Genomic DNA, 24,882 nt, shown 5'->3' with positions numbered 1-24,882 from the left:
TAGTTAGCATGTTTAATGGTCCTCAATTAAGATATGGGAAAAAACAAACAAAAACAAAACATTTTCCTTTAGGGTAATGCTAAGTAATGCAAAGAGACAGACCCAGTGAGTGTGGCATCAGGCCTTGGAGAGGTTGTTATTTAAATAATAAAGAACATAAACCTTTAACAAGGGGAAAATATAGTGTCCAAGGAATTATTTCCATAAGTGTCCAAAATAAAGGAGATTCTGGTGTATTTGCAGTGCACTGGGGTTATGTGACAGTAGGGTAGTGGTAATAAGGTAAACAACAGGTAAAAGGGGTGGGATTGGGTGGCCGAGTACACTCCCATACTGGGTCTGGGGGCGATAGGGGCAACGGCTTCCTTTAGCGGTTTAGCTTCCCTGAGGTCGTGGCGCATGAGGGGAAGGCCGGCCTGGCATCATGTTCCGTAGGCCACTATGCATGCTCCAATCCCTGGTGTCACTTCTAATTCATGCCAGGATTTTGGTGAAGACAAGTCCCACCTAATTAGCCTCTGGGATTACCTACCCGCTCCCTTCGTGGAACTTTGTGGACACCAACGTGCATGCACAGGGGATTAGACACCGGTCTCTGGAGGAGAGGCACTCTCTGCATTTAAAGGCAGCTGTGATGAGTCTGTATTAAATGTGCTGTTAGTTATTTTAGCCAATCTGGAACTTCCATGAAACCGAGATTTTGAATTAGACATGTCGCCTCTTTCCAAAACCCCGCCGGCCATAGACAGCATGGAGCAATGCATATTCTAACAGTTGTCAACAGTAGCAAAGCAGCGCCCTCAGATGACAGCTGTTATGAGTCTGAATATGTCATACTAATCTTAAGAAAGCACATCAGAGTCTTCTTATTGGCTGACCACAGTCACATTTTTTATGAGATATCTCATAAAAGGTGAGATATCTTAGGACACTTATTTCAGTGATTTTTTTCAGAGAGAAGGAACCTTTTCTGCATACAATTTTCATAAAAAATATCACTTACAGCACTTTTAACATCAGGTGCACCTCATCACGCTCTGCCAAACGGGCATAGTCACTGCTCCTCTCCTCTCTCCTGCCCACTCCAGTCATGTACTTGACAAAGTGCAAGTATTCAATTTAAATTGCACTCAAGTAAAGTACAAATCCCCCAAAATAATACTTGTATTTTTATTCAATTACTTTACACTCCTGTGTGTTTCTGACCATACTGAGGCCTATAACTCTTTTAGGGATTTATGACTTTACACTAGTTGGTCAGGTGTGGCACAATCGCAATAGCAATGAACATTGGACTGGGAAAAGTGTCATAGAGCACCTCCCATTGCTTCCTTTAACACCTACAAGACACTAGGAACACAAAGCTGGTAAGTAGCTGAATGCACAACACAGTTTCTCAACACTGCGGGAATCCTAAATCAAACAATATGATAAAATAGTAAACAGAGAGAGCCTTGAGTAGATATTACCTAATGATTTCAGTTGTCACCATCTCTTATAAAGATTCATACCAGCAAATCTCTGTGTAGTGCACATACTGTAGTCTACTGCACATACTGTATAGTCTTCTTGTCTGTGCTTATGCTCCTGAAGAAACCTTATAAAGAGAATGATCCTCTGTCTATGTGGGCTTTATTTAGTGCAAGCATTAAAGCATAGTAACCACAAAACTGTATAATATCAGTATGTACACCGGCGGCCAAAAGTTTGGAATAATGTACAGATTTTGCTCTTATGGAAAGAAATTGGTACTTTTATTCAAGCGACATTCAACTGATCACAGTATATAGTCAGGACATTAATAACATGAAATACAATTACAATTACAATTTGAAAAACATTTTCAGAACTTAAACTACTTCAAAGATTGCTTATCAAAAAATCCTCCACATGCAGCAATGACAGCTTTGCAGATCCTTGACATTCTAGCTGTCAGTTTGTCCAGATACTCAGGTAACATTTCATCCCATACTTTGCGTTAATGTGGTCTTGTCAGGCACTTCTCACGCACCTTACAGTCAAGCTGGTCCCAAAAAAGCTCATTGGGGTTGAAATCCATAACACTCTTTTTCCAATTATCTGTTTCTTTGCACATTCTAACCTTTTCTTTTTGGTTTTCTGTTTCAAAAGTGGCTTTTTCTTTGCAGTTCTTCACATAAGGCTGCACCCCTGAGTCTTCTCTTTACTGTTGTACATGAAACTGGTGTTGAGCGGGTAGAATTCAATGAAGCTGTCAGCTGAGGACATGTGAGGTGTCTATTTCTCAAACTAGATACTCTGATGTACTTATTCTCTTGTTTATTTGTACATCTGAACTTCCACATCTCTTTCTGTCCTTGCTAGAGCCAGTTGTCCTTTGTCTTTGAAGACTGTAGTGTACACCTTTGTATGAAATCTTCATTTTTTTGGCAATTTCAAGCATTGTATAGCCTTCATTCCTCAAAACAATGATTGACTGATGAGTTTCTAGAGAAAGCTGTTTCTTTTTTGCCATTTTTTACCTATTATTGACCTCAAACCAGTCTGTTGCATACTGTGGCAACTCATAAACAAACACAAAGACAATGTTACACTTCATTTAATGAACCAAATGTCTTTCAACTGTGTTTGATATAATGGAAAGTGATTTTCTAGAACCAAATGATCAATTTAGCATGATTACTCAAGGATAAGGTGTTGGAGTGATGGCTGCTGGAAATGGGGCCTCTCTAGATTTGACTTTTTAGAAATAGTGATGTCCTGTTTTTTACATCAGTAATGTCCTGACTATACATTGTGATCAGTTGAATGCCACTTTGGTGAATCAATGTACCAATTTCTTTCCGAAACAGCAAAATCTGTACATTATTCTAAACTTTTGTTCACCAGTGTATAGACATTTACAGAAATGCATCTGGGCAGTTCAACTAAACTGCTTTAAACACCGTTTTTGTAAGCCTATCATTATACATGCACTTTTAGGAACTCATATTAATTTAGAGACTACATGGACTATCTGAAATGTTAAAAATTATCGTGTCACACCTCAGTACTGCAAAAGAAAACTGTGTAACATTAGTGAACAATTTTAATTGGTGACCAGTCACACCATCTAAAAATATGCAATTTCCCGTAAATATATATATAATCAAGAACATTTTAAAATGATTCTCTCAAAGTCACTAGAATTCACAGAAAATGAAACATTTATAATTTATAATAGATATACTTATAAAATAATATTAAATAAAATAAATATTATAATAATACCTGAATATATATAAATTTAATAATTAAATAATCTTTTATATTATATATTATATTTATATATATATACATTTTTATAAATTATGTAAATGTTTAATTTTCTGGTGAATTCTGGTGACTTTGAGAGAATCATTTTAAAATGTTCTTGATTATGTGTAACTGATGTTAACTGAAAGACAGTAACCCTTCGAAACAAAAGCAAGACACTGTACGATGAATAGAGCAGAATGCAGGTGTCTCATAACACATAACAATTAAAGTTATTTTTAACTTGACACAATGTCTAAAAATGAAATTCTCCAAAGAGAGACAATAAAAATACAGGGAAACATAGTGCAGTGGTCTAACAAACCACCCTGCTGAAACATCTCGTTTTGAAATGTGCATTTGTGAAGACATTGCTCATTTGTATTTACACATCCCACAACATGCGTCATCATTCTCTTGGCCCCGCCGCACTGACGCTCAGTTCGAGAGATAGAGAGAGAGAACAGGACAAACAGGCCTAGTGTGCCTAACTATTCCTGAATACCAAAGGGGACCCATCTGGACTATTTTCTTTATTTTTGTATACATTTCTGTTTAGTACAATGTCATGTATCTCGCCACTTTTAAAAGACTGTATGAGTAGAATATTTGGGCCCAATTTATATTAAGTTTCTTTTCCTACTATGTACTTAAGCATTTGATATGATTTACTTATCATGTGCATACATGTTGTTGCATTGCACTTACATTTATAGTATCTGCATTTAATTACATCTGTAGTTACACTGTTTACTTTATCCCTAATCCTAAATTTAACCCTAAACCAACCCTTATCCTGAACCCTAAAACTAATCCTAAACCTATCTGTTTCCAGTGCTGGGTGGATTAATTGTGAATTGTAATCAGGTACTGATTACAATTTACATGACAAAAATGCAATCAATATCGTAATCTCATAGATGAAATTTTTTGGGTAATCTAATTCGATTACTTTTGAATTCATTTCAAACTAGTTCTGTTCTATTTTAATGTCACATGCATTTGAGTAGGATAGTAATTTAAACATAACATGTACAAAGTGGAAGGAAATGTATTTTATTCTTATACTAACAAAAAAGCCTCATTAAAAGAGCTCTTTTTACATTTTTAAAAAGTGCATTAAACATTACCTGAATGAAATTAACATTAAATTTAACAGCAATGACAGTGCTAAAGGGATAAAATGACAGTTTATAATTCAAAACACTGTGAAATCAAAGCAATTTTAACTCATAAAACAATAGTAGCATTACAAAACTTAATGACCATAAAATCAACATACATCAATTATAAAATGATTGAAAATGATGAGCATAAAATCAACAGCAATGACATTGTCTATGTCAAAGCCTTCATCTAAAAACACTGAAACTCTTGGAACCCTTACTGCTTACTGATCCATCACCTATTCCAAAACGCTGGTGCAAGGTATTATCTTTTAAACAGCAAGAGTTCCACCGAGTCACACACGGAACAACTGTGTCAAGTTTTATGTCAGTTGTATGTGGACTCCACTGCATCAGCACTAAGAGTAGAGTGATGGACTTTGTTCCATATTGCTGCACATTTTGCAGTTGAACTATTGTGAACCATGTGGGCAGGACCCTAAGTTGGCATCCACTAGATCCTTTGAAGCAATCAAGATCAGAGTGTGAGCTGCACACCATTGGTGAGGTAGTAAAAAAATGATACTTAAAACAAACAAATTATGTATCTAGTTTGTTTTAAGTGCATAAATCAATAGAAACATTACATGAAAAATCAGTAATGAACCTGAAATCAACAACAATGACATTGCTAGGTCACAGCTAACAGCTCAAAATTCTTAAACACTTACTTTCAACCTTTACTTATTAACAGTCCATCACCTATTCCTTAGCTGTGGAGCAGCAGTGGGAGAGAGAGAGGAGAGAGAGAGAGAGAGAGAGAAAAAACACTTACTCGCCTGTTCTCCGATACGCCATAGCTTGGTTCTCGGACACTCCTCCACCCTCTAATGGATGACAACCATGCCTCCCCGGACAGATTGGAGGCAGACCTCCAGCCCCTGGTGGACGGAACACCCCGCCAAGTTTTTGGTGGACGGTAAGGGTCTTCCCTGCCCCTGGCAGCCTTTTTATTTAAAAAATTATAAAAATGTCATTTCCAACAGCGTCATTTCCACCACAGAATTCTATTAAATGCAATATAGAATTTGAGATGTGCTGGAAATGAACTGTAGTGAGAATTTTCATGACTTCCAGATAAAATTACAAACATTACATAAACATCCTGTGATCTGGGCCGTAGCAAGGAATTCTGGGCCCCAGAATATATATTACTCTGTGCCCCTTACCTGTTAAATGAATACAGTTTAAAATTTGTTGTGGGCCCCACTGGACCTTTGGGACCCTAGAATCATTACCACCTTTCACCACACTGGCTACGGCCCTGCCTTTGATGCACATACATTCACTGCCAGACATTGTTAGCAGACAAATAACAAAAATAGTAAAAGTAAAAAAGTTATAAATGCTTTATTAGTCCACAGAGCAAAAGTGCCCAAATTTAAAGAAGCACCCATATAATGTAATCTTTATTATTAATAAAAAATAGTAACTATATAATAGCACCTCACATATCAGAACATCTGTATTATTTAATAAATCTGAACCCAAACACTCATAGAGATTTGCAACTGTTCTAAAGGCTCTCACAGTCTGCCATGAAGACATTATTCATGTACATTCAGCTTCATATCATCCTCAGGCACATCTCCTTCCTCCCAAACTGCACAGTCACACTCACTCATAGTTCACCTGTGCTGTTAGACCCCACTGGCTTCATATGTAACTGCACATAGCAGTCTATTGAGCATCTCTCACTCATGTGTATCTCAAGCTCAGGGCTGAGAGAACTGCCTCACGCCCTTATTTGGTGCTTGAGAGGGTCACATGACCACAAAATGGTGGAGGCTCTCGGCAGCGGATGAGTTCATCTTTCCTGACGCTGAGAGATACAGGCACATATCCATGATCTGAAAGCCAGGGCAGGAGAGAGAGAACTGTATCTCAGCCGTGGTGGTGAGTGCATTGTGGGTGATTATATCAGGGGATGTGAGGGTAAAGAGAGGCATGCTGCTACTTTAAAACCTGAGATGGGAAACCACAGGGATGGAGGCAGGAAAGAGGGATGGGTGGGTGTTTGTGATGCATCTGTGTTTGTTTGGTAATGGAAGAAGCTTAGCCTCAGCATCCTTTATGATGCAAGGTAACAGCAGCTGCCTTTTTGTTTGCATGAATGACATAAATGACATTAATGTGTATTTGTCATGCTTAAATGCAACCTCTTTTTTGATCATAATAAGAATTTAGCCTGTCAGAACAGCTGACCTGCTTTAGCCAGCATTCAAATTTATGGCTTTGCATGTATTTGCCTATGTGTGTTTGTGTGTGTGTGTGTGTGTGTGTTTTAAATGTGAATGTTTGTGCACACTGAGGTGGAAGGGTGATTCACAAATAATGAGAAGGGGTTGTTGATGATGATGTACAAACCCTGCCCACTTTATCCTGTTCCTCTTGTGGACTATGGATGGATGGATTAATCTAACGTCTTGGAAACAGAGGAATAGTTCACCCACCACTCTCCGTTTGAGAACTGACAACCATCTGGCAGCTTATTGTAAACAGTGCGATGAGGCAGGCTTTCCTATTCACATGGCTGTGTGTATGTGTGTTTGTGTGTGTGTGTGTGTGTGTGTGTGTGTGTGTGTGTGTGTGTGTGTGTGTGTGTGAGTGAGTGAGACAGGTTTTATCTATATTGTAAAAGGATTGGATAGTAAAAGGAAAATGGCATAATAAACATACTAAATAATGTATGAATAAAGATTACAAAAAGGTTTCTGTGAGTGTTAGGGGATAGAAAATATCTGTAACACTTTACATTAATGTTCCCTTTGTTAAGGATTTATACAGTCGATTACTAATAAATAATTTACAAACTCAAAAGTCATTGATATGCGGTTATAACGACATGAATAAAAAGGGCGACTTTCATGCAGTACATTCCCAATAGTGAGCATTTCAATACAAATTCATGCTTCATAAATACACTTGTTAATACTTAAATTATTTGAAAATATAAAATGCCCTAATTCATGATTTATTACACAATGCAGCAAAAATAGATTTTAGGGGATTGCCATTTTGCTACCGTCCACTTTGTGTTACCAACATTAGCCACTGTGATGTCTTGATTTACTTGTGTTGTCACATTTCTTGTCACATTGATGTCAAAAGAATGGCGCTATTCCGAGTGCTGTCCCAACGTACATACAGAAGTTACCTAAAGTTTTCTTGTAAAATACTTTTTAGGTCTTTATGCTTATTTACAGCAAATATCATGTAAAGCCTGATTACACCATACAGAACATTATAGGTTTCTAATGTTGCCAACTCTTATTCAATTCTTTCAGTTGTGTTCACTTTATAGTAAGTTACATTTTCATAGGTTACTAATGGTGAATAGGTGTTGTTAAGCATTTATAATGTAAGGTAAAATTGCTCTGCATTTGGCAAATGTTGCATCACTTTTTTATGCTGTTATAATTAATAATTAATGATTTATAATGCATTTGTAAATGAATTATTAGTCATTAATGAACCACTTTATAAACCCTTGATGAAACATGTGAGATTATATTTTGAAGAACAGACGAAAGAAAGCGACAGACACTCAACAGATATCGACAGCCCAAAAGGGAAGTGAACTTTTTCATGAACAAAATACATTTTATGGAGACCTGCACAAACACTCAATTCTATATGACGTTACCTATTAATTGTGGCATATTTGCTTTTTGTTTGTGTGTGTGTGTGTGTGTGTGTGTGTTTGAGTAGTCTATGGGCATAACAATCATTTTATTTTATTGAAAAACTTTAAGTAAATTATTAGTTGGTGCTATGGCTCTTTCAAAATAATGCATCAACCAAAAATAAAAAAATTGGCTCCTCAGTGAAAAGGTTCCTGACACCTGGTTTAGGGGATAAAAAATATCATTAGCTCAGTACAAAAGTCAATGGTCCCCACCATGATTAAAAAAAATGTGTGATGTGTATGTGATTTGGTAGTTTCCTATCTGTCACTCACTCATGTGGTGACACTAGGGGTCGCTCTTGGGAGTCCCTAACACCTCTGATCTTTGAGAAAATACCAATGGGTATTGGTGAGTGGAATTTGCATGCCACTCCCCTGGACATACGGGTATAAAAGGAGCTGGCTTGCAACCACTCATTCAGATTTTTTCTTCGGAACCGAGCGGTGTGGAATCAGCGAGTTCCACTGCCATTCCATTCACCTCGTGATTGTATGCTTTGAGATATACAGCGCATTGCAGCGGTTTCTTACCCTCGTGTACGATTAGTGCAGAGTACGCCTCTGAGTGCTTCGACAGCTGAGAGGTGAGGCTAGCCCTCTCCAGCCCGTGACGCTGGTTGGCCAGGATGATCCGACTCGGCTATTCCTATTCAGTTCGCCAGGCATCCACCCGGGTTCAGCGGCGTCCATTTTCTTTATTTACACATGTAGTCACAATGCTTCTAAATGGCATAGACAGTGTAGGAAAAGTAACAACAAGGATTGATTTGTAGTGCATACAGTATAAGACTGTTCAAACTACTTCCATTTTTCTGATGACAACAGCACATTTGTTGTGTAATCTGCGACTGCAGGAACTGCAAGAGTGCAATTACAACATATCAAAAGGGTACAAAATTTCCGGATTCTTTCTGGTGTCCCTATTTTATAGCTCACATTTAACAGGAGATTGTTAAAAGTGGAGAACCTGTAAGTATGGCTGGATTAGCCATGGTTAATTATGGTGATTTAAAGTAAAATGTTACATTTTTTTTTTCCTTCATTTTAATAACGTTATCTTTTTTTACTTTTCTCTTGTATGTGAATTGCTTTAAGTGATGAAAATGTTATTATTAGTACAATGGAGTGCAAATTTTCTTGTATCAATCTAATTATATTTTATGGTTTTTGATAATAAAAAGTTTATTAAAAACAGATCAGAAAGATAAATGAGGCTGATAGGAACGTTAAGTGCAGTGAAAATTATATTTTATATGAAATTTAACAGTTATTTTTTCATTTCCCATAGTTCCTCTTCTGGCGATGTGTTGATGGCCCAGCCTCCTGAACGCAAGATGAGTTTTGAAGGGGCAGAGGGTAGACCAGGTTAGATTGTAAATTTAAACAATTTCAAGCAGATTCTGAAAGTGTCAGTATTTTGCAAAGTTTACTGAAAGTTAAGAATCAGAGGTTTAAACTAGCAGTCATATTCTAGTACTGTCCAGTCTTGTTAAGCTTAACTTGATTTACTTAAATAAGACATGGTCCTTGATCAACATCCTGGTTGGTCCTGGAACAATATTGTTATTAACCAATCAGGATGAGGTTAAGGTATATGGTTTGGCTTAGGTTTGGGGTTAGACTTTAAAAAACATTCTTATCAATAATTTTTTCCAATATTATTTTAGGGAACAGTAGGGCTAGGGGGTATGGATAGGGTCCGAGCTCTGATTACTTGATATGCATGTTGTTTCAAGACAAAAAAGGACACTAATCCATTAACATGTCCTACATTGGTTAATCACATTGTGTGTCTTGACAGTGTGTGAAGTGTTATTTGGATGTCTAAAAATATCCATTTGAATTTGTATTCATATCCATGTACAATGACAGAGCAATAACATGATCGTGGAGTATTTTTATAAATAATATGGTCTGTTTAATAGCCTCTTTGTTGATTCCTACTAGTCCCACCCACCTCCCTGCCACTGCAGGGCCAAGAGGGCGGTGGCTCTCAGAGGAAGAAGCTATCTGCTCCTCATATTAGCCTATCATTGGACCAAAGTGAGGATGACTTGTTTGACACACCAGATGACCTCGACATTAATGTGGATGATCTGGACACACCTGATGAGGCCGATTACACTGACCATGAAATAGACTGGGAAGGTACACTAACAAAAATGTTGATGCTTGTTTTTTTGCAATTTACTTGATTAAAATGAACTAAAGCAACACAGTTCACTACATGAATACTTTTTTTTAATGTTAATTTAGCATTGATGAATCTAGGCAGGGGATTTACATTTCCAGTCTGCTTTGTACTGGACTCGATAGGGAGAGTAAATATTACAATTAAGTGTAATTTTATGTGTTTTTATGCCAGATGAAAGTTTCTGTTATGTTGGAGTTTTGGGAATTACCATTATGGTCAAGGGTGGAGCTTGAGGTGTTGCACATGAAATTGATTGATAGCTTTGTTAAAGAAATTGCTAACCATAACATTGTTACTAAACTACACACTGTAGTGCTTTCAAGCAGCATGTGTTTAGCATGCTTAAATTCATTTTCACTAGTTAGTACATAAAGAAATAAAAGATAATTATTTTAGTTACAATGACATGTCTAATTTTGTTGGGTTTCCCAATTCAACTAAGTTCCCCCTGTCACTCACTCGACTTTGTGTCGATGTAGTGACACTAGGGGTCTCTCTTGAGAGCCTCAGTTACCTCTTATCTTTGAGAAAAGGCCAATTTTAGGTCAATTCTTGCCTCACAAGAATCCACCCACTGCCGCTCTGGTACTCTGTGACTGATGCCCCCCTCGGCACAGAAGCGCTGGCCCTAGGGGCTGCGCAGCAAGTATGCATTTCCCCCAGTGAGCCTACTTGCACAAGTCCTGTGCAAGGTCAGGGATTACAAGTCACTATCGTGGCCCCTTACTGGCCCACTCAGAATTGGTTCTCGGATCTCAAGATCCTCTCGACAGCAACCCCTTGGTGGATTTCCCTGAGGAAGGACCTTCTTTCTCAGGGACGGGGAACCCTCTGGCATCTGCGCCCAGACTTCTGGAACCTCCACGTCTAGCCCTTGGATGGGATGCAGAAGATCTAAACAGTCTACCACCAGCCGTCGTAGACACGATCACTCAAGCCAGCGCTCCCTCTACCAGGCAGCTTTATGCCCTAAAGTGGCACTTATTCACAAATTGGTGTTCTTCCCGATCTGAAGACCCACACAGGTGCGCGGTCAGGTCAGTGCTCTCATTCCTGCAGGAGAGGCTGGAGGGGCGACTGTCCCCCGCCACCTTGAAGGTTTATGTAGCCGCCATTGCGGCTCACCATGACGCAGTGGACAGAAGTCGTTCGGGAAGTACGACCTGATCATCAGGTGACTTAGATGCGCTCGGAGGCTGAACCCTCCTTGGCCATGCCTGTTCCCCTCATGGGATCTCACTGTGGTCCTCTTCATTTTGAGCCGCTAGAGTCAGTCGGACTTAAGTCCTTCTCCTTGAAGACGGCCCTCCTGAATGCACTCACTTCCATCAAGAGTGTCATCCACTTGCGCGCAAGGGATCTGCTTGCACGGGACATGCAAGCGTTCTCTGTCAGCGACACTTGCGTGGAGTTTGGTCCGGCAGATTCTCACGTCATCCTGAGGCCCCGACCGGGCTACGTGCTCAAGGTTTCTATGACCCCTTTCAGGGATCAGATAGTGAACCTGCGAGTGCTGCCCAGGCAGCAGGCAGAGCCAGCCTTAGCGTTGCTGTGTCCGGTGCATGCTTTGCGCACCTATTTGGATTGCACACAGAGCTTTAGATGCTCTGATAGAGGATGCCATTGCATTGGCATACCAGTCCCAGGACATGCCCGCCACCTTGTGGGTTCAAGCACACTCTACGAGGAGTGTGGCATCCTCGTGGGCACTGGCCAGTGGCACCTCTCTAGCAGACATCTGCAGAGTGGCGGGCAGGGCAACACCCAATACCTTCGTGAAATTGTTTTGAGCCGATCCCAATTTTGGCTATTAGCCCCAGCTGGCCTGTTGATAGCCCTGACTTGCACTGGCCTGATAGTGGAAAAGCGGCTAATGATACCTCAAATTGTGGGGAGATGTGCTGTTACTTTTCTAAGTGATAAAATTTATGATTTCTGACTGGCAGACAATAAAACTGGTGAAAATGGGCATACTGTATCGAGGGACCAATATATAGAGTTGCGGAACACTCCAGCTTCTTTGCAATGTTCTAAATTCTAAAACTTGTCCCGTGTTTTGTAAGATTCGAATACGTAGAATTCTCCTCTCCCGAGGTGAAGAAGTGTGCTCTACTTCCCCAGTCAAGTCCATCAGTCATGGACCCTGGATGTTCTTCCTCCCTAGCCCTCTGGCTCCGAATTAAGCTGAGGAGTTCGCAGCCAGACCCACTGCAGGCACCGAGTTGCCTGTACTGGAACAGGTGCTCCACAGATGTATTTTCTGTTGTACGGTCCCCCTGTCAGCAGACCTGCATCTCCCTTGGGCAGAGTTCTCTCTGCCCCCTGGTCGCTGTGTTTGTAGAGCTCCTCCCCATCGAGGCAGGACCTACCACCGCGCCACCTCCATATGTGGCTGGTAAGCCCATGTGATGCATTTTGCCACATGTTAACCTCCTCTGCTGGGCAGGATGTGGTCTCCGCTGGGTCTTTTCCCCTTCTCTAATGTTATAGCATTAGATGACCCCTGCCGCATCTAACACTCAATTGAGAGAAAACATAGAGAGAGAAAAGGCAGCGGCTGCCGCACCTGCATCAGCAATCTACGTAACACGGTTCAGGTGTTGAAGCATTTCTAGATTGGGACCACTAGTGTCGAGTGAGTGATAGAAGGGGAACTGTCATAACCTCTGTTCCCCGATGGAGGGAACGAGACATTGTGTCCCTCTTGACACAATACTTTACTAGCCGCTGAAATGGCCAGGAGCTTACTCTCCACTCCTCAGCTCATAACCTGTCAGAACAGATGCACGCTTCCCTCCTTTTATACCCGTATGTCCTGGGAGGGACATGACAATTCTGTTCGCAATTCTCATTGGCCTTTTCTCAAAGATAAGCGGTAACCGAAGCTCTCAAGAGAGACCCCTAGTGTCACTGCATCGACACAACGTCTCATTCTCTCTATCACAGAACGGAGGTTACGACAGTAACCAAGACTTTCTTTCTACACAAAGTGTTTGTGTTGAAATTACAAAGTAAATTTAAGTTAAGAGAACTAATTTCAAACGTGGAACCACTGTGTACGATTGAATCAAGTTCAGCCAAAGAGCTATTTTTTGGAGTGTATAGGAAATAAACACCTTCACTAAGTTGAATAAAACAATTCTTCCACCAAGTAATCTAGTTAATTTTATAAACTCTAGGGGTTCGTGGCTGCCAAGATATGCTACAACTTGGAATCTTATGGTGCATTCACATCATGTCGAAATTACCGTAATTACGAAAGAATTCATGAAAGCTAGCATGTTAATGTAGATATAAAATATGGATAGGATATTGGTCTTGTCAGACTAGATCTGCAATGCCGCTTCTACAAATAGAAAACTAACATCTTGGCACATAATTTTTTTCAGAGCCTAAAGCATCTGAGAGGGATACTGTCAAAGAAACATTCCCACATGCAGAGCCCATTCCCATATACACCGCTGAAGAAGAGCGGCAGGATGCCAAACTCTGGAGAACCGTCATCATTGGAGAGCAGGAACATCGTATCAACATGAAGTGCATTGAACCTTACCAAAAAGTCATCTCCCATGGAGGTACATAGACCCTCTACATGATAATGAGATCCCTTTCAAAGTAATCTTTCAGGTTGAATACAAGTTAAGCTTTATTAATAGCATCTGTGGCAAATTGTTGATCACCACAGAAAATTATTTTGACTTCCTTCCTAAAAACAAACAAACAAACAAACAAACGAACTAACAAACATACAAACAAAAAAATGTGTGAAACAGAGTAATGCACTTACAATGGAAGTCAATGGGCAATGCTGACCAGAGTGTAAAAGCAGAAATGTGAAGCCTGTATTTTTGTTTAAGCATTTTAATTAATTTTTCATTAAATTTTAAATTCAGTTTTTACAGTTTCAAAAACTTTAAATTCGAGTTGTAAAGTTGGCCAAATCATTCTCTTGATGCAAGATTACTTTTCTATGTTATCAAATGTAATTCTTGTGTGTAGAGTTATGGGGTTTACATTGTCATGTCATGAGTTGAAAGATTGGATATAACTTTGAACAGAATAGGTTGGTAAGTGGTTCTTTCACACCAATCTCATGCTAACATGTGTAATGTGTGTTATGGTCATACTGTTGAAACAGTGTTGTATATTTTAAATGATTATTTGTTGTGCTTTAAACTTGCCCCATTATAGGTTTACATTGTATGTATAAACTAATATGCATTTTTACATTGATCTCCCAAACTGATGGACAAATGAAAATGACTTTGTGTGTAAATGGAGAAATGATTATGATGAAATTTCTGTGGCAGGAAATCCTTCACAACAACAATGTTCTTCCACACACAGGCTACTATGGCAATGGTACCAATGCCATCATTGTGTTTGCTGCATGTTTCCTGCCTGACAGTGACAGAGAGGACTATCATGACATTATGGAAAATCTTTTTCTGTATGTTCAAACCTTTACAAAACAATTTTTAGATCCCCAATAGAATGTAATGCAAATGATTGGTAAAGACTTGTTTACTCAGTCCTAAAGTATTGATTTGAGATGTATTGAAAATAAATCACTAAATTAATGTGAGTTACTCTTCAGGTTTGTCATCAGTACACTGGAGCTCATGGTAGCAGAGGATTACATGATCGTCTATCTGAATGGAGCCACTCCGCACCGCAGAATGCCTGGCCTCAACTGGCTCAAAAGATGCTACCAGATGATTGACAGAAGGTAAAACAGAAAACAATATATTTGTATACTATAATATTTATATTTTTTATAATATTACTTACTTATATGTACATTAGTGTTGTTTCCTAAGGCAAGCATCATTATTACAATTTGAAAAATGCATTACTCTTAGAATTAAACTTAATTGAGTAACTCATCCCACACTATTTATGCTATGGACATGAATAGCAGCGTTCCACTATCGAGGCAAATGAGGGCGTGCTGGTGCGTGCCAGGGCCAGTTGCGTTCGTAATATCCGGGGCTTCATCATGCCACCTCTGGGATTTCTCTGGGCCAACAGCCAATGCCCTTTGGCCCGCCAATTAGCCTTGGGCCAAACAAGGCCAAATGGGCATTAAGGTACAGGTTCGGGGGGAAAACAAATTGAGGGTACAGTACAAATCTGTACTTAAAATGCACAATGGACAAAGCAGTGCCCATAGAAAGAACATTCCATGGTTCGAGATCATGGAAGTTGTGCTGGGGTATTGTCCCACTGTTAGTAGTGAGACCACTCTGGACACCATGGCAGTTACAGTCGATGAGTTGTCAACGCTAACTTATCTTGCTAGCTAGCTAATGTATAAATTTGATACAAACTCGATATTCTAGATAACACTGTTCCTCATCTTTAGCTTCCCTATTGCTTTTGAAATGAGTGGGGTGTGTGACGTTGGCACCAGGGTGGTGTGTTAAGGGTGGATTTTAGGATAACGCTGCGGGACTATTGGCCCGATGGTTGGAAAGCAATTTTGGCTATTAGCCCCAGCTGGCCTGTTGATAGCCCTGACTTGCACTGGTCTGATAGTGGAAAAGCGGCTAATGATTCCTCAAATTGTGGGGAGATGTGCTGTTAATTTTCTAAGTGATACAATTTATGATTTCTGACTGGCAGACAATAAAACTGGTGAAAATGGGCATACTGTATCGAGGGACCAAAATATAGAGTTGCGGAACACTCCAGCTTCTTTGCAATGTTCTAAAAAACATGCCTGGACATTCAACTTTCACGTGACCAAAGATAAAATGTCCAAAAGTACTCCTTATATTGTTTTTAAGGAGGGAGCCTAGCCATATGTAGAAACCACATAGCAACACACTGAAAACCTCTCATAACTCTTAAGTGACCACATAGCAATGCCTAGCAACCACCAACAACACCATAGCGTCATGTAGTGAGTTTTGCATGGGCAAGCACTCCTAACATTTTATTCAGAAAATGTAAAAAAAAAAAAATGATATTGCTATGTTATATGTAGAATATGCAGAGTGTATATGAACACACATTAAAAAAGAGATGTTTACTTTTCTTTTTTTAGGCTAAAAAAGAACTTGAAATCTTTCATCATTGTTCATCCTTCATGGTTTATCAGGACAATTCTAACCATCACTAAACCATTTATCAGGTACAGTGACAGAAAAAACTATTTCAACACAAATATGAAAAAAAAATGATAGGTTTTCTGTTGTTTTAATGGAAAATGTACTCTTTGTCCAGCTCAAAGTTCAGCAGTAAGATCAAGTACGTGAACAGCTTAGCAGAACTAGAGGAACTCATACCAATGGAGTACGTCCACATACCTGAATGCATCATCAGGTGAGCAATACAAATGCTGTAGAAATGAGTGATATGCACTGCACACTGCCAGTCAAACGTTAGGACACATTTGACTGAAATGTACTTTCATGATCTTTATCTGAAATATGGAGCTAGAACGATGACTTAAGTATTTTTAATCTGAAATTTGTTCATATGAATTCTAGACATGTGACATTTGACAAAACTAATGATTTTGTGGCATATTTTATACATTAGTATTTTTAAACTGCATATTTTTATAGAGGTGGAATTAGATGTAAACATGTAGATTATAGAGTTAAATGCACGTCTCTCACATTTAGATCTCAGAAATCATACTAAGCCAAAGGTCAAACAAAAATGGGTTATTGACAATTTATAAAATACACCACAAAATCTTCAGTTTTATTATTAAATGTCACGTCTTGAATTCCAACAAATTTTTGATTCTAATAATTTGGCCTTTGTTCTAGCTCCATACTTAAATGGGTGAATTGGTTGATATAAGTTTTGAAGAAAAATATGTATTGTGCCTAATTATTAATTTCTATACATTTATTTGTTTATTTATTGTGTTTTTGTTTGTTTTTAAATGGATGAGATTGAACGGATAGTGAAGGAAAACAGCCAACAAGTGTCCAGTATGCATGGGAACACCTTCAACTAAAGGCTTATGATTACTGTAAATGTTTGCAATTAGTTTTGTAGACAAAAATAAATTGTGCCCTCTGTATGATTTTGTTTTTATTTTTTAAATGGGTGAGAATACGTTTAATAACCATTTCAAATAATATAGATTGAATGCTCAGAGTTTGCAGAGATGAAATCTAGACAAAGTGTTGGAGCTATAATCTAGTTTTCATTTGTTAAACATTTTTGGTAACTTTATAATTCCCATACTTACTAAACTAAAATTTGAGACATTTCAAGGTTTTGATCACTTTTAACCTAAAATTTGGAAAATGCAGTAATAAGTCAAAAATCTTGACTGGTAGAGTATAACTGACATACATATGAATGTGTAGCTTTGCATCTTTGCCATTAGAATATACAGTTTGAGAGTAAACTGGGGAACCCTAAAGGGACTTACTGTATAATTTGTGCATACAAAGAGAGTGAGAGAAGGTACCTGACAGCTTTAGCTGATGAAGAGGTGTTGACTGTGTTTGTGAGAATCTGTGTAGAAGTTGTAACTGTATAATTTCAAACCTGTGAATTCTTGTTTCAATGGGAACAGGCATTTCAAAAGCTGGGCACCATTATATACTCTATGTGCAGATGTAGACATGTACTTTAGCAGAGATTTCCAACTATTTTTGTCTGTTCAACCCTGAACCATATATGATGTTTAATTTTTGACACCACTTCCCACTTCTTACTTCCCTCCAGGCTTTTATGTATTGGTATATCTCACACTGTTCTTTCCTGGTTTGAATCATATCAGTATGGCAAAAGTATCTTATATCTATAGGTCAACATAAATCCCCATGTGCCCCCATTTCTCAAGGTGTCCCCCAAGGTTCTGTCCTTGGTCCTCTTCTTTTCATCATCTGTCTGCTCCTTCTTGGTCATATTACTCATTGTCATAGTCTTCACTATCACGGATGAAACACCGATTTATCTAAGCATGTATTAGAAGTATGTATCATTGACATTAAGTGAATTAACTAAAATTGTCTCAAATAAACCCTACTAAGATAGAAATAATGCTTACTGGACCTCAAACTGTAATTTCCAACTATTCCAGTTTCTCAATCGATGTTGACGGAGATAAGACTGTCCGTAACCTATGCATTACATTCGACCCCTTCCTCAACTTCGAAGCCCACATCAGCTCCATTACTTGAACTGCTTACTGCCATCTACGTAACATAGGTCATCTTACCATATCCTTAATCAGCAAGATGCTGAAACTCTAGTGCAGGCCTTCATCACCCCATGCCTTGATTATCGCAATGCCCTTCTCAATAGGCTTTCTTTTAAAACTATTTCCAGACTTCATTACATTCAAAACTCAGCAGCGAGAGTCCTTACCCATGTGTCACGAACGTTTGAATCCCTTCATGACATTTCGAGCTGCTTCTTCCTTACACCCCACTCTCAGGTCTTCTGATTCAAGCCTACCCACTGTATCTTGTTTCCAGCTTTCTACCATGGGAGGTAGATCTTTTGCTGTCACGACTCCCAAACTTTGAAATTTACTCCCAAAGACCCTCTGTGACATCACCTCTATCACTAACCACAAAACTCTGGTCAAACCCCACTTATTCTCACAGTACTACTCTTCTGAATGTTAATTTTGTTTTACTGTTGTCTCTGCATTGATACTAATCATTAATTTTGTATTGCTGATTGTTTACCTTTTCTCAATGTGCTCATTTACTTTACTTTTCTTTTTTTCATGTCACTGTTTCTTTTGTATACAGAATGTCTTTTTTACCCTTATGTTTTATTTCTGTCTTAATTTTGTATTGTAAAGTGTCCTTAACCCTCATATTGTCTTAAGAAACTGCACCATCATTCACGTCATTTTCAACCTGTATTGAAAACCATTCAAAATGCATAAATTGTTGATAAGTGCACAACAGCACTAAAGACCCACCCTGAAGACACCCTTAACAAAAATCTTTTTACTATGGGCCCATAGTCTATAATAATAGAGAGAAATTATAATATATTGAATATGGATTATGGAGTAAAATAACTGTTAAATACATTTTGAAAAAATAAAAAAAAAATGGTTTTGCTTGTAGAACCAAATTGGCCCGGTTGCTAGGGAGGGTAGAGTCACATGGTGTAACCTCCTCGTGTTCAGTATAATGTGGTTGTTCTCAGTGGGGCGCATGGTGAGTTGAGTGTGGATGCCGCGGTGGATGGCGCGAAGCCTCCACACGTGCTATGTCTCCACGGCAACTCGCTCAACAAGCCATGTGATAAGATGTGTGGGTTGACGGTCTCAGACGCGGAGGCAGCTGGGATTCGTCTTCCACCACCCGGATTGAGGCGAATCACTTTGCGACCACGAGGACGTAAAAGCACATTGGGAATTGGGTATTCCAAGTTGAGAGAACATTTTTTTTTATGTTAGTAAACTTAATTACTTGCATATTACTTGCAACATAAACTGTAAAAACAAAAAAACTGTGTGTTTGTGTGAGCATGTGCATGTGTGCACAAACCTCGTTTGAGAAGAAAGTATGCAATTTGTGGTAAAGATGCGGTACCCATTGGAGCAGGTGGGGAAGCTAGAGAACAGCATGGGGCTAGAGGCTAAATTTGAAAAGGTTTTAAATCTTTTTTAGATAAAATTTGATTAATAGATGTATAAAAAGCTATTTAAAGCGGTATAACATCCAGAAAGTCAGAAGGTGAAAGGTCACAACTGGTTCTTCCCATGTGTCAAAATTGACCCGTTAAGAAAATGGAAGGAAAAATAGTTTGAAATTGTTATTTCTCTTAAACAATTATATACAAAATGTATTTTATTTTGTTTGCTTTTATAGTCTTGACAAATTAACAAGATGCGATATTTATAACGTCAAAAATGTCAAATTGTTTGGGTCAAAAATGACCCAAAGACAATAGGAGGGTTAAGCTTTTGAAATGAGCAAAATAAATAATAATAATAATCATTTTTATTATTATTTAAATAACCTTCTGAGAATTCAAGTAATGTTCTAACCTTTCAATAAATATATATAATAATACATTTAATCACTCTTTTTTTCTATATAAGATATACAGTATTTGTATTTTGTTTATTTGATTTTTTTTTATCTCAACACCCAATGAAATTTACTTTTGTGACTTTCAATGTCTGTAAGTTCTGATGCAATCCAGGGCTGCTTCTGAGCATAAGTGGGCCCTAAGTGAATTCCTAATCGGAGGTCCCCCCATACACCACCCAACACACACCCACACCCACATACCCGGATCCAAGCCCACCCAAGAATGAGACCAAAATGCAGTCTTCAACAAATCTGAATATATGTACTCAAATTGAAATATATTATACAAACAACTGCAAAAAAAAAAAATTTAAAATTGCTATACAAATTAACAATAATTAACTACAAATAACAATAAATAACTATATACAAAAAATAGATCCATCCATCCATCCATCCATCTTCAACCGCTTATCCGAAGTCGGGTCGCGGGGGCAGCAGCTCCAGCAGGGGGCCCCAAACTTCCCTTTCCCGAGCCACATTAACCAACTAGTCCTGGGTCTTCCCCGAGGCCTCCTCCCAGCTGGACGTGCCTGAAACACCTCCCTAGGGAGGCGGCCAGGGGGTATTCTTACCAGATGCCCAAACCACCTCAACTGACTCCTTTTGACACAAAGGAGCAGAGGCTCTACTCCAAGCTCCTCACGGATGACTGAGCTCCTCACCCTATCTCTAAGGGAGAAGCCCGCCACCCTTCTGAGGAAACCCATTTCGGCCACTTGTACTCACAACCTAGTTCTTTCGGTCATGACCCAACCTTCATGACCATAGGTGAGGGTAGGAACAAAAATTGACCGGTAGATCGAGAGCTCTCATTTCGTGACAACGGTGTGATAGAGCGAGTGCAATACCGCCCCCCCTGCCCCGATTCTCCGGCCAACCTCCCGCTCCATTGTCCCCTCACTCGTGAACAAGACCCCGAGGTACTTGAACTCCTTCACTTGGGGCAATACCTCCTTCCCTACCTGGAGTTGTGTACAAAAAATAGATAATTAAAAAATAAAATGACCTTGTTTTCCCGTGATGGCTTGGGAGCCCTAAGCGGTTGCTTATACTGCTTATAAGCCAACAGCCCTGAGACCATCTATATGCTAGTACACTTTTAAATGTTGACAAACTTTATATAAAATATATTTATTTAAAATGTACAGTCAATATGAAATTGAAACTATGAAATTAGTTTAGTCAACTAATTCATGGGTTCTTCCTTTTGCATTGGGATTTTATCTCTATATCTTCTCTTTATCTCACAAAACCCTGTGCTGATCCATCATGAACCCCTGTTATATTATACCATGTGTTCTTTGTTTCCTTTGGCATCTACATATAAATGAATGAATGTCTTTATCTCTAGATTGGACGAGGAGTTACGGGAAGCAGCAGAGAGCTCCAAGTGAGTATTAGACAAAGTGCCATGCTCTTGACCTTTGAGCTTGTTTAAATGCCATACTGTTAAACAGAACCCTCGCTACATTAATCTGAATCTGAATCTTCATTTTTTTAATGTTCTCTATGAAGATTCAACAGCTTCCTCCAAGGGCCTGATATTCAACCAAATGCATCTATGTAAGATTTTTTTTAATCCTGTTGGTGAAAACTCGAGCATGACTGTTGTGTGCATATTCCATTTCCCTCTTTGATTTGAGAAGCACCTAATAAATAAATAAAATCATTTTTTCTAGAGCAAATAGTTTTCCAAAAAATGTATGTCCACATATGTAGACAGCAGGACTAAGTTGTACAATTTTAAATAATACTAGGCTATAGAAAGTTTTTTTAATCAAATTGTTTATTATGTTTCAATGAGTGTTGGTTATTCAGTTTTTGAGACGTTCCAGACATTACATTAAAATGTTTTATATTGGCTTATCCAATGAAACTAGAGATGCTACGCTTTACATCCAAACAGGTTTCGATAAAAAACGTAAAAAGAGTTTAGAGTCTTGTGAACTGTATTCAGTCAGTTTAAATGAATTTCAATTATGCGTTGCGTATAGCGAAGCCAAAATACAACGTCCACGCATGTTGACGTGGGGTTGCATGAAGTTAAAGTCATTATTAAGTCAAAATAATTGGCCTCATTTACTTTCTTAATGCACATTCTTGGTCTTACTGTGCACAATTCATCTGTGTAAGTTTTCCAAAGAAGAAAAAATAAAAAAATCTTCCGAATCCTTCATGAGAATAACCTGCTCCGCCACTAAAACAACTTTTCTTCTGACGTCACCTTGGCCAAGCAGGCTTTTAACTTATGTTAACTAAAAGCCAAATACATATTAAGCCACTGTTTTATGCTACTGTTGTAGGTAATGCAGATTTTCTTAAATCTTTCCAATAGTGAACGCAGTAATTTGATATCAGTAATGTAAATGTAATAATGGTTACAGTATTAATAGCTTATAACAATTACATTGGTATATTTGAAAATGCTCTTGTTCCTGTTTGTCTTAAACTTCATCCTTCATGTTCCAGTCAAAAGCTTCTTAAAACATCTTCATTGTAGTAATGGCCTATTTTTGCAATCATGTCCTGGTGGATAAAATCAAGTCTTGTTGAATATTCAGTTTTATTATGAAATATGTCACATTACGGAAGTATATTACATTTGTTTTTTGGGAATATCATTTTTGAATATGAATTCAGTTCAGTTATATTACTTTTATATTTTGTTGCAGATCTCAACCCAACGCAAGCTGTTCATAAGAGCAGACAGCAGATGATGCAAGAACAATGTATCGGAAGATCTTTTGAGTATTTAATATTGTAATGATTGCACACTTATGTGGATGCAATAATTATGAAAAAAAAGAACAAATGGGTAATTTTATGCTTTGATGTCTGTACTGGGATGAATAGTGCAGCTGAAATCACCTCAAAAATAATTATTTTACTCTCACAGCTTAATTTGCACCACTGGACAGTAGCTTTAAAACCAGCTCAATGCCTGAAACATTCTTGTCGTCTCTTATCATCTTGTGAAAGCTTCTCTTGTTACTTGAACTATGCATGAGAGGCATCTTAGCAATAACATTATATTGTACTTTCCCCCAATAGGCTCATCATTTTCACAGTCAGGTATTTTTCTAATTGGAGCATGCACAAATGATAAAGCAAGGCTGAATACACACCACCAAACTATTAAAATAAATAAATAAATATATATTCAGTTCAGTTCAATATATATATATATACTGTACATATACATACAAATAAATATATTATAATTATTGCATTTATTATTTTATTTTATTTTATTATTATATTATAATTATGGCACAATATCACTGCCATATTAACTAAATAGAATTAATTAAACTGTATGTCAATATATATTTCAATAAATAAATACATCATGAAATGTGTCACTAAATAAATAAATAAATGTATGTCAATAAATACATCAAAGTCCAAAGAAAATGCAGTTTGCAAGTTATTTATTTATTGATACATTTCATGATTTGTTTATTTATTGAAAGATATATTGACCTATACTAATGTTTTTAATGAAATATTTATTTATTAATATGGCACATCGAGTCCTCCGTAATTCTTATCACAAGTCATTCTTGCAGTTTCAACAAAACCTCATTTCCGTTAGCCAGCTAGATAACGTTACCAAATTTAAATTAGCAGAATTCAAATCAACATTCAGAACATCACAGAAAAAAAAAAAAAAATATATATATATATATTAATGAGTATTTTGTCTTATTTTCCATTCAAAATATGTAAACATCCAAAAGTCAATTGCTTAGTTTCCAGAGAATACTGTATATCTAAAATTAGGTTTATTTTTCTTTTCCCATTTACAAATAGTTTTTCTTATTTGAAGCACTTATCTAACAAAACGAGTGAGATTAAAAAAAAAAAAAAAAAACAACAGAAATTGCTAAATTGCCATGTGTAAATGACCAACCAATGTAAGATTGAGGGACTACACAGCACTGGCCCGATTCTGTAAGTAACTATTAACAGGCCCGAAACTCTCTCACATTCTTTTTATTGCAGCTCTCAAAAGAATCCAGTCTGTCCAGCTGCTCTGTATGAATGCATGCACACAAAAACAATGTGTAGCACCATGCTAGCTCCAATGCTAACACTGTACCTTCTCATGCTAAATGATGTGTTGTCATGAAAGCAGAGGAGGTACATCACTAGTTAATGATTGCAATTGTCACAAACTATATGGGTCAGGTTTAAATTTAAACAAAGCCTCTCTAACTTTTTTATGGAGGCCGTATCTCACCAATAAAAACAAATGAGGTACGTCTGACTTTATACCTCACAATTGTGACTTTATTTCTCACAATTTCTAGTTTATTTATCAAAATTTTGACAAATAAAGTCGTAATTGCTAAATATAAAGTTTACATCATACAATTGCAAGAAATATAGTCATGATTATGTAATATGAACTTGCAAATGAGTGAAAAACACGCATTTAAAATAGTCAATTACAAATCGCGATTGCGACTATTTCTCACAATTTTTACATTATATCTCACAATTGCAACTTTATCATAA

General features: G+C 37.8%; 1 protein-coding gene across 4 annotated transcripts; it reads left to right on the top strand.

The window, feature by feature from the left end:
- The first annotated feature begins 1,351 nt into the window (after window positions 1-1,351).
- On the top strand, window positions 1,352-24,244 carry prune2 (prune homolog 2 with BCH domain). 4 transcript variants are annotated; one of them, XM_052111648.1, is made up of 12 exons: window positions 1,352-1,367; window positions 5,153-5,358; window positions 9,416-9,492; window positions 10,075-10,275; window positions 13,711-13,896; window positions 14,669-14,771; window positions 14,919-15,050; window positions 16,371-16,457; window positions 16,550-16,648; window positions 21,713-21,751; window positions 21,877-21,924; window positions 23,034-24,244. In XM_052111648.1, exons 2-12 carry the CDS (start codon window positions 5,270-5,272, stop codon window positions 23,059-23,061), a joined length of 1,089 nt encoding a protein of 362 aa, XP_051967608.1. In that variant the 5' UTR covers window positions 1,352-1,367; window positions 5,153-5,269; the 3' UTR covers window positions 23,062-24,244. The 4 variants fall into 4 exon arrangements, with proteins under 4 accessions (XP_051967608.1, XP_051967616.1, XP_051967624.1 ...); XM_052111664.1 differs by lacking the exons at window positions 1,352-1,367; window positions 5,153-5,358 and adding an exon at window positions 6,206-6,335; XM_052111672.1 differs by lacking the exons at window positions 1,352-1,367; window positions 5,153-5,358 and adding an exon at window positions 9,013-9,096.
- The last annotated feature ends 638 nt before the right edge of the window (window positions 24,245-24,882 follow it).

Source organism: Xyrauchen texanus, chromosome 3 (assembly GCF_025860055.1).
Source record: "Xyrauchen texanus isolate HMW12.3.18 chromosome 3, RBS_HiC_50CHRs, whole genome shotgun sequence".
NCBI lineage: Eukaryota > Metazoa > Chordata > Actinopteri > Cypriniformes > Catostomidae > Xyrauchen > Xyrauchen texanus.
This window is presented reverse-complemented; position numbering and strand designations above follow the sequence as displayed.

Bases quoted from the DNA above. Each gene is read 5' to 3' on its own strand.
- prune2 (XM_052111648.1), top strand. From the start codon at position 5,270: ATGGATGACAACCATGCCTCCCCGGACAGATTGGAGGCAGACCTCCAG. The intron at 13,897-14,668 runs GTACATAGACCC...TTCCACACACAG, and splicing joins AAAAGTCATCTCCCATGGAG to GCTACTATGGCAATGGTACC. The intron at 14,772-14,918 runs GTATGTTCAAAC...GTTACTCTTCAG, and splicing joins ATTATGGAAAATCTTTTTCT to GTTTGTCATCAGTACACTGG.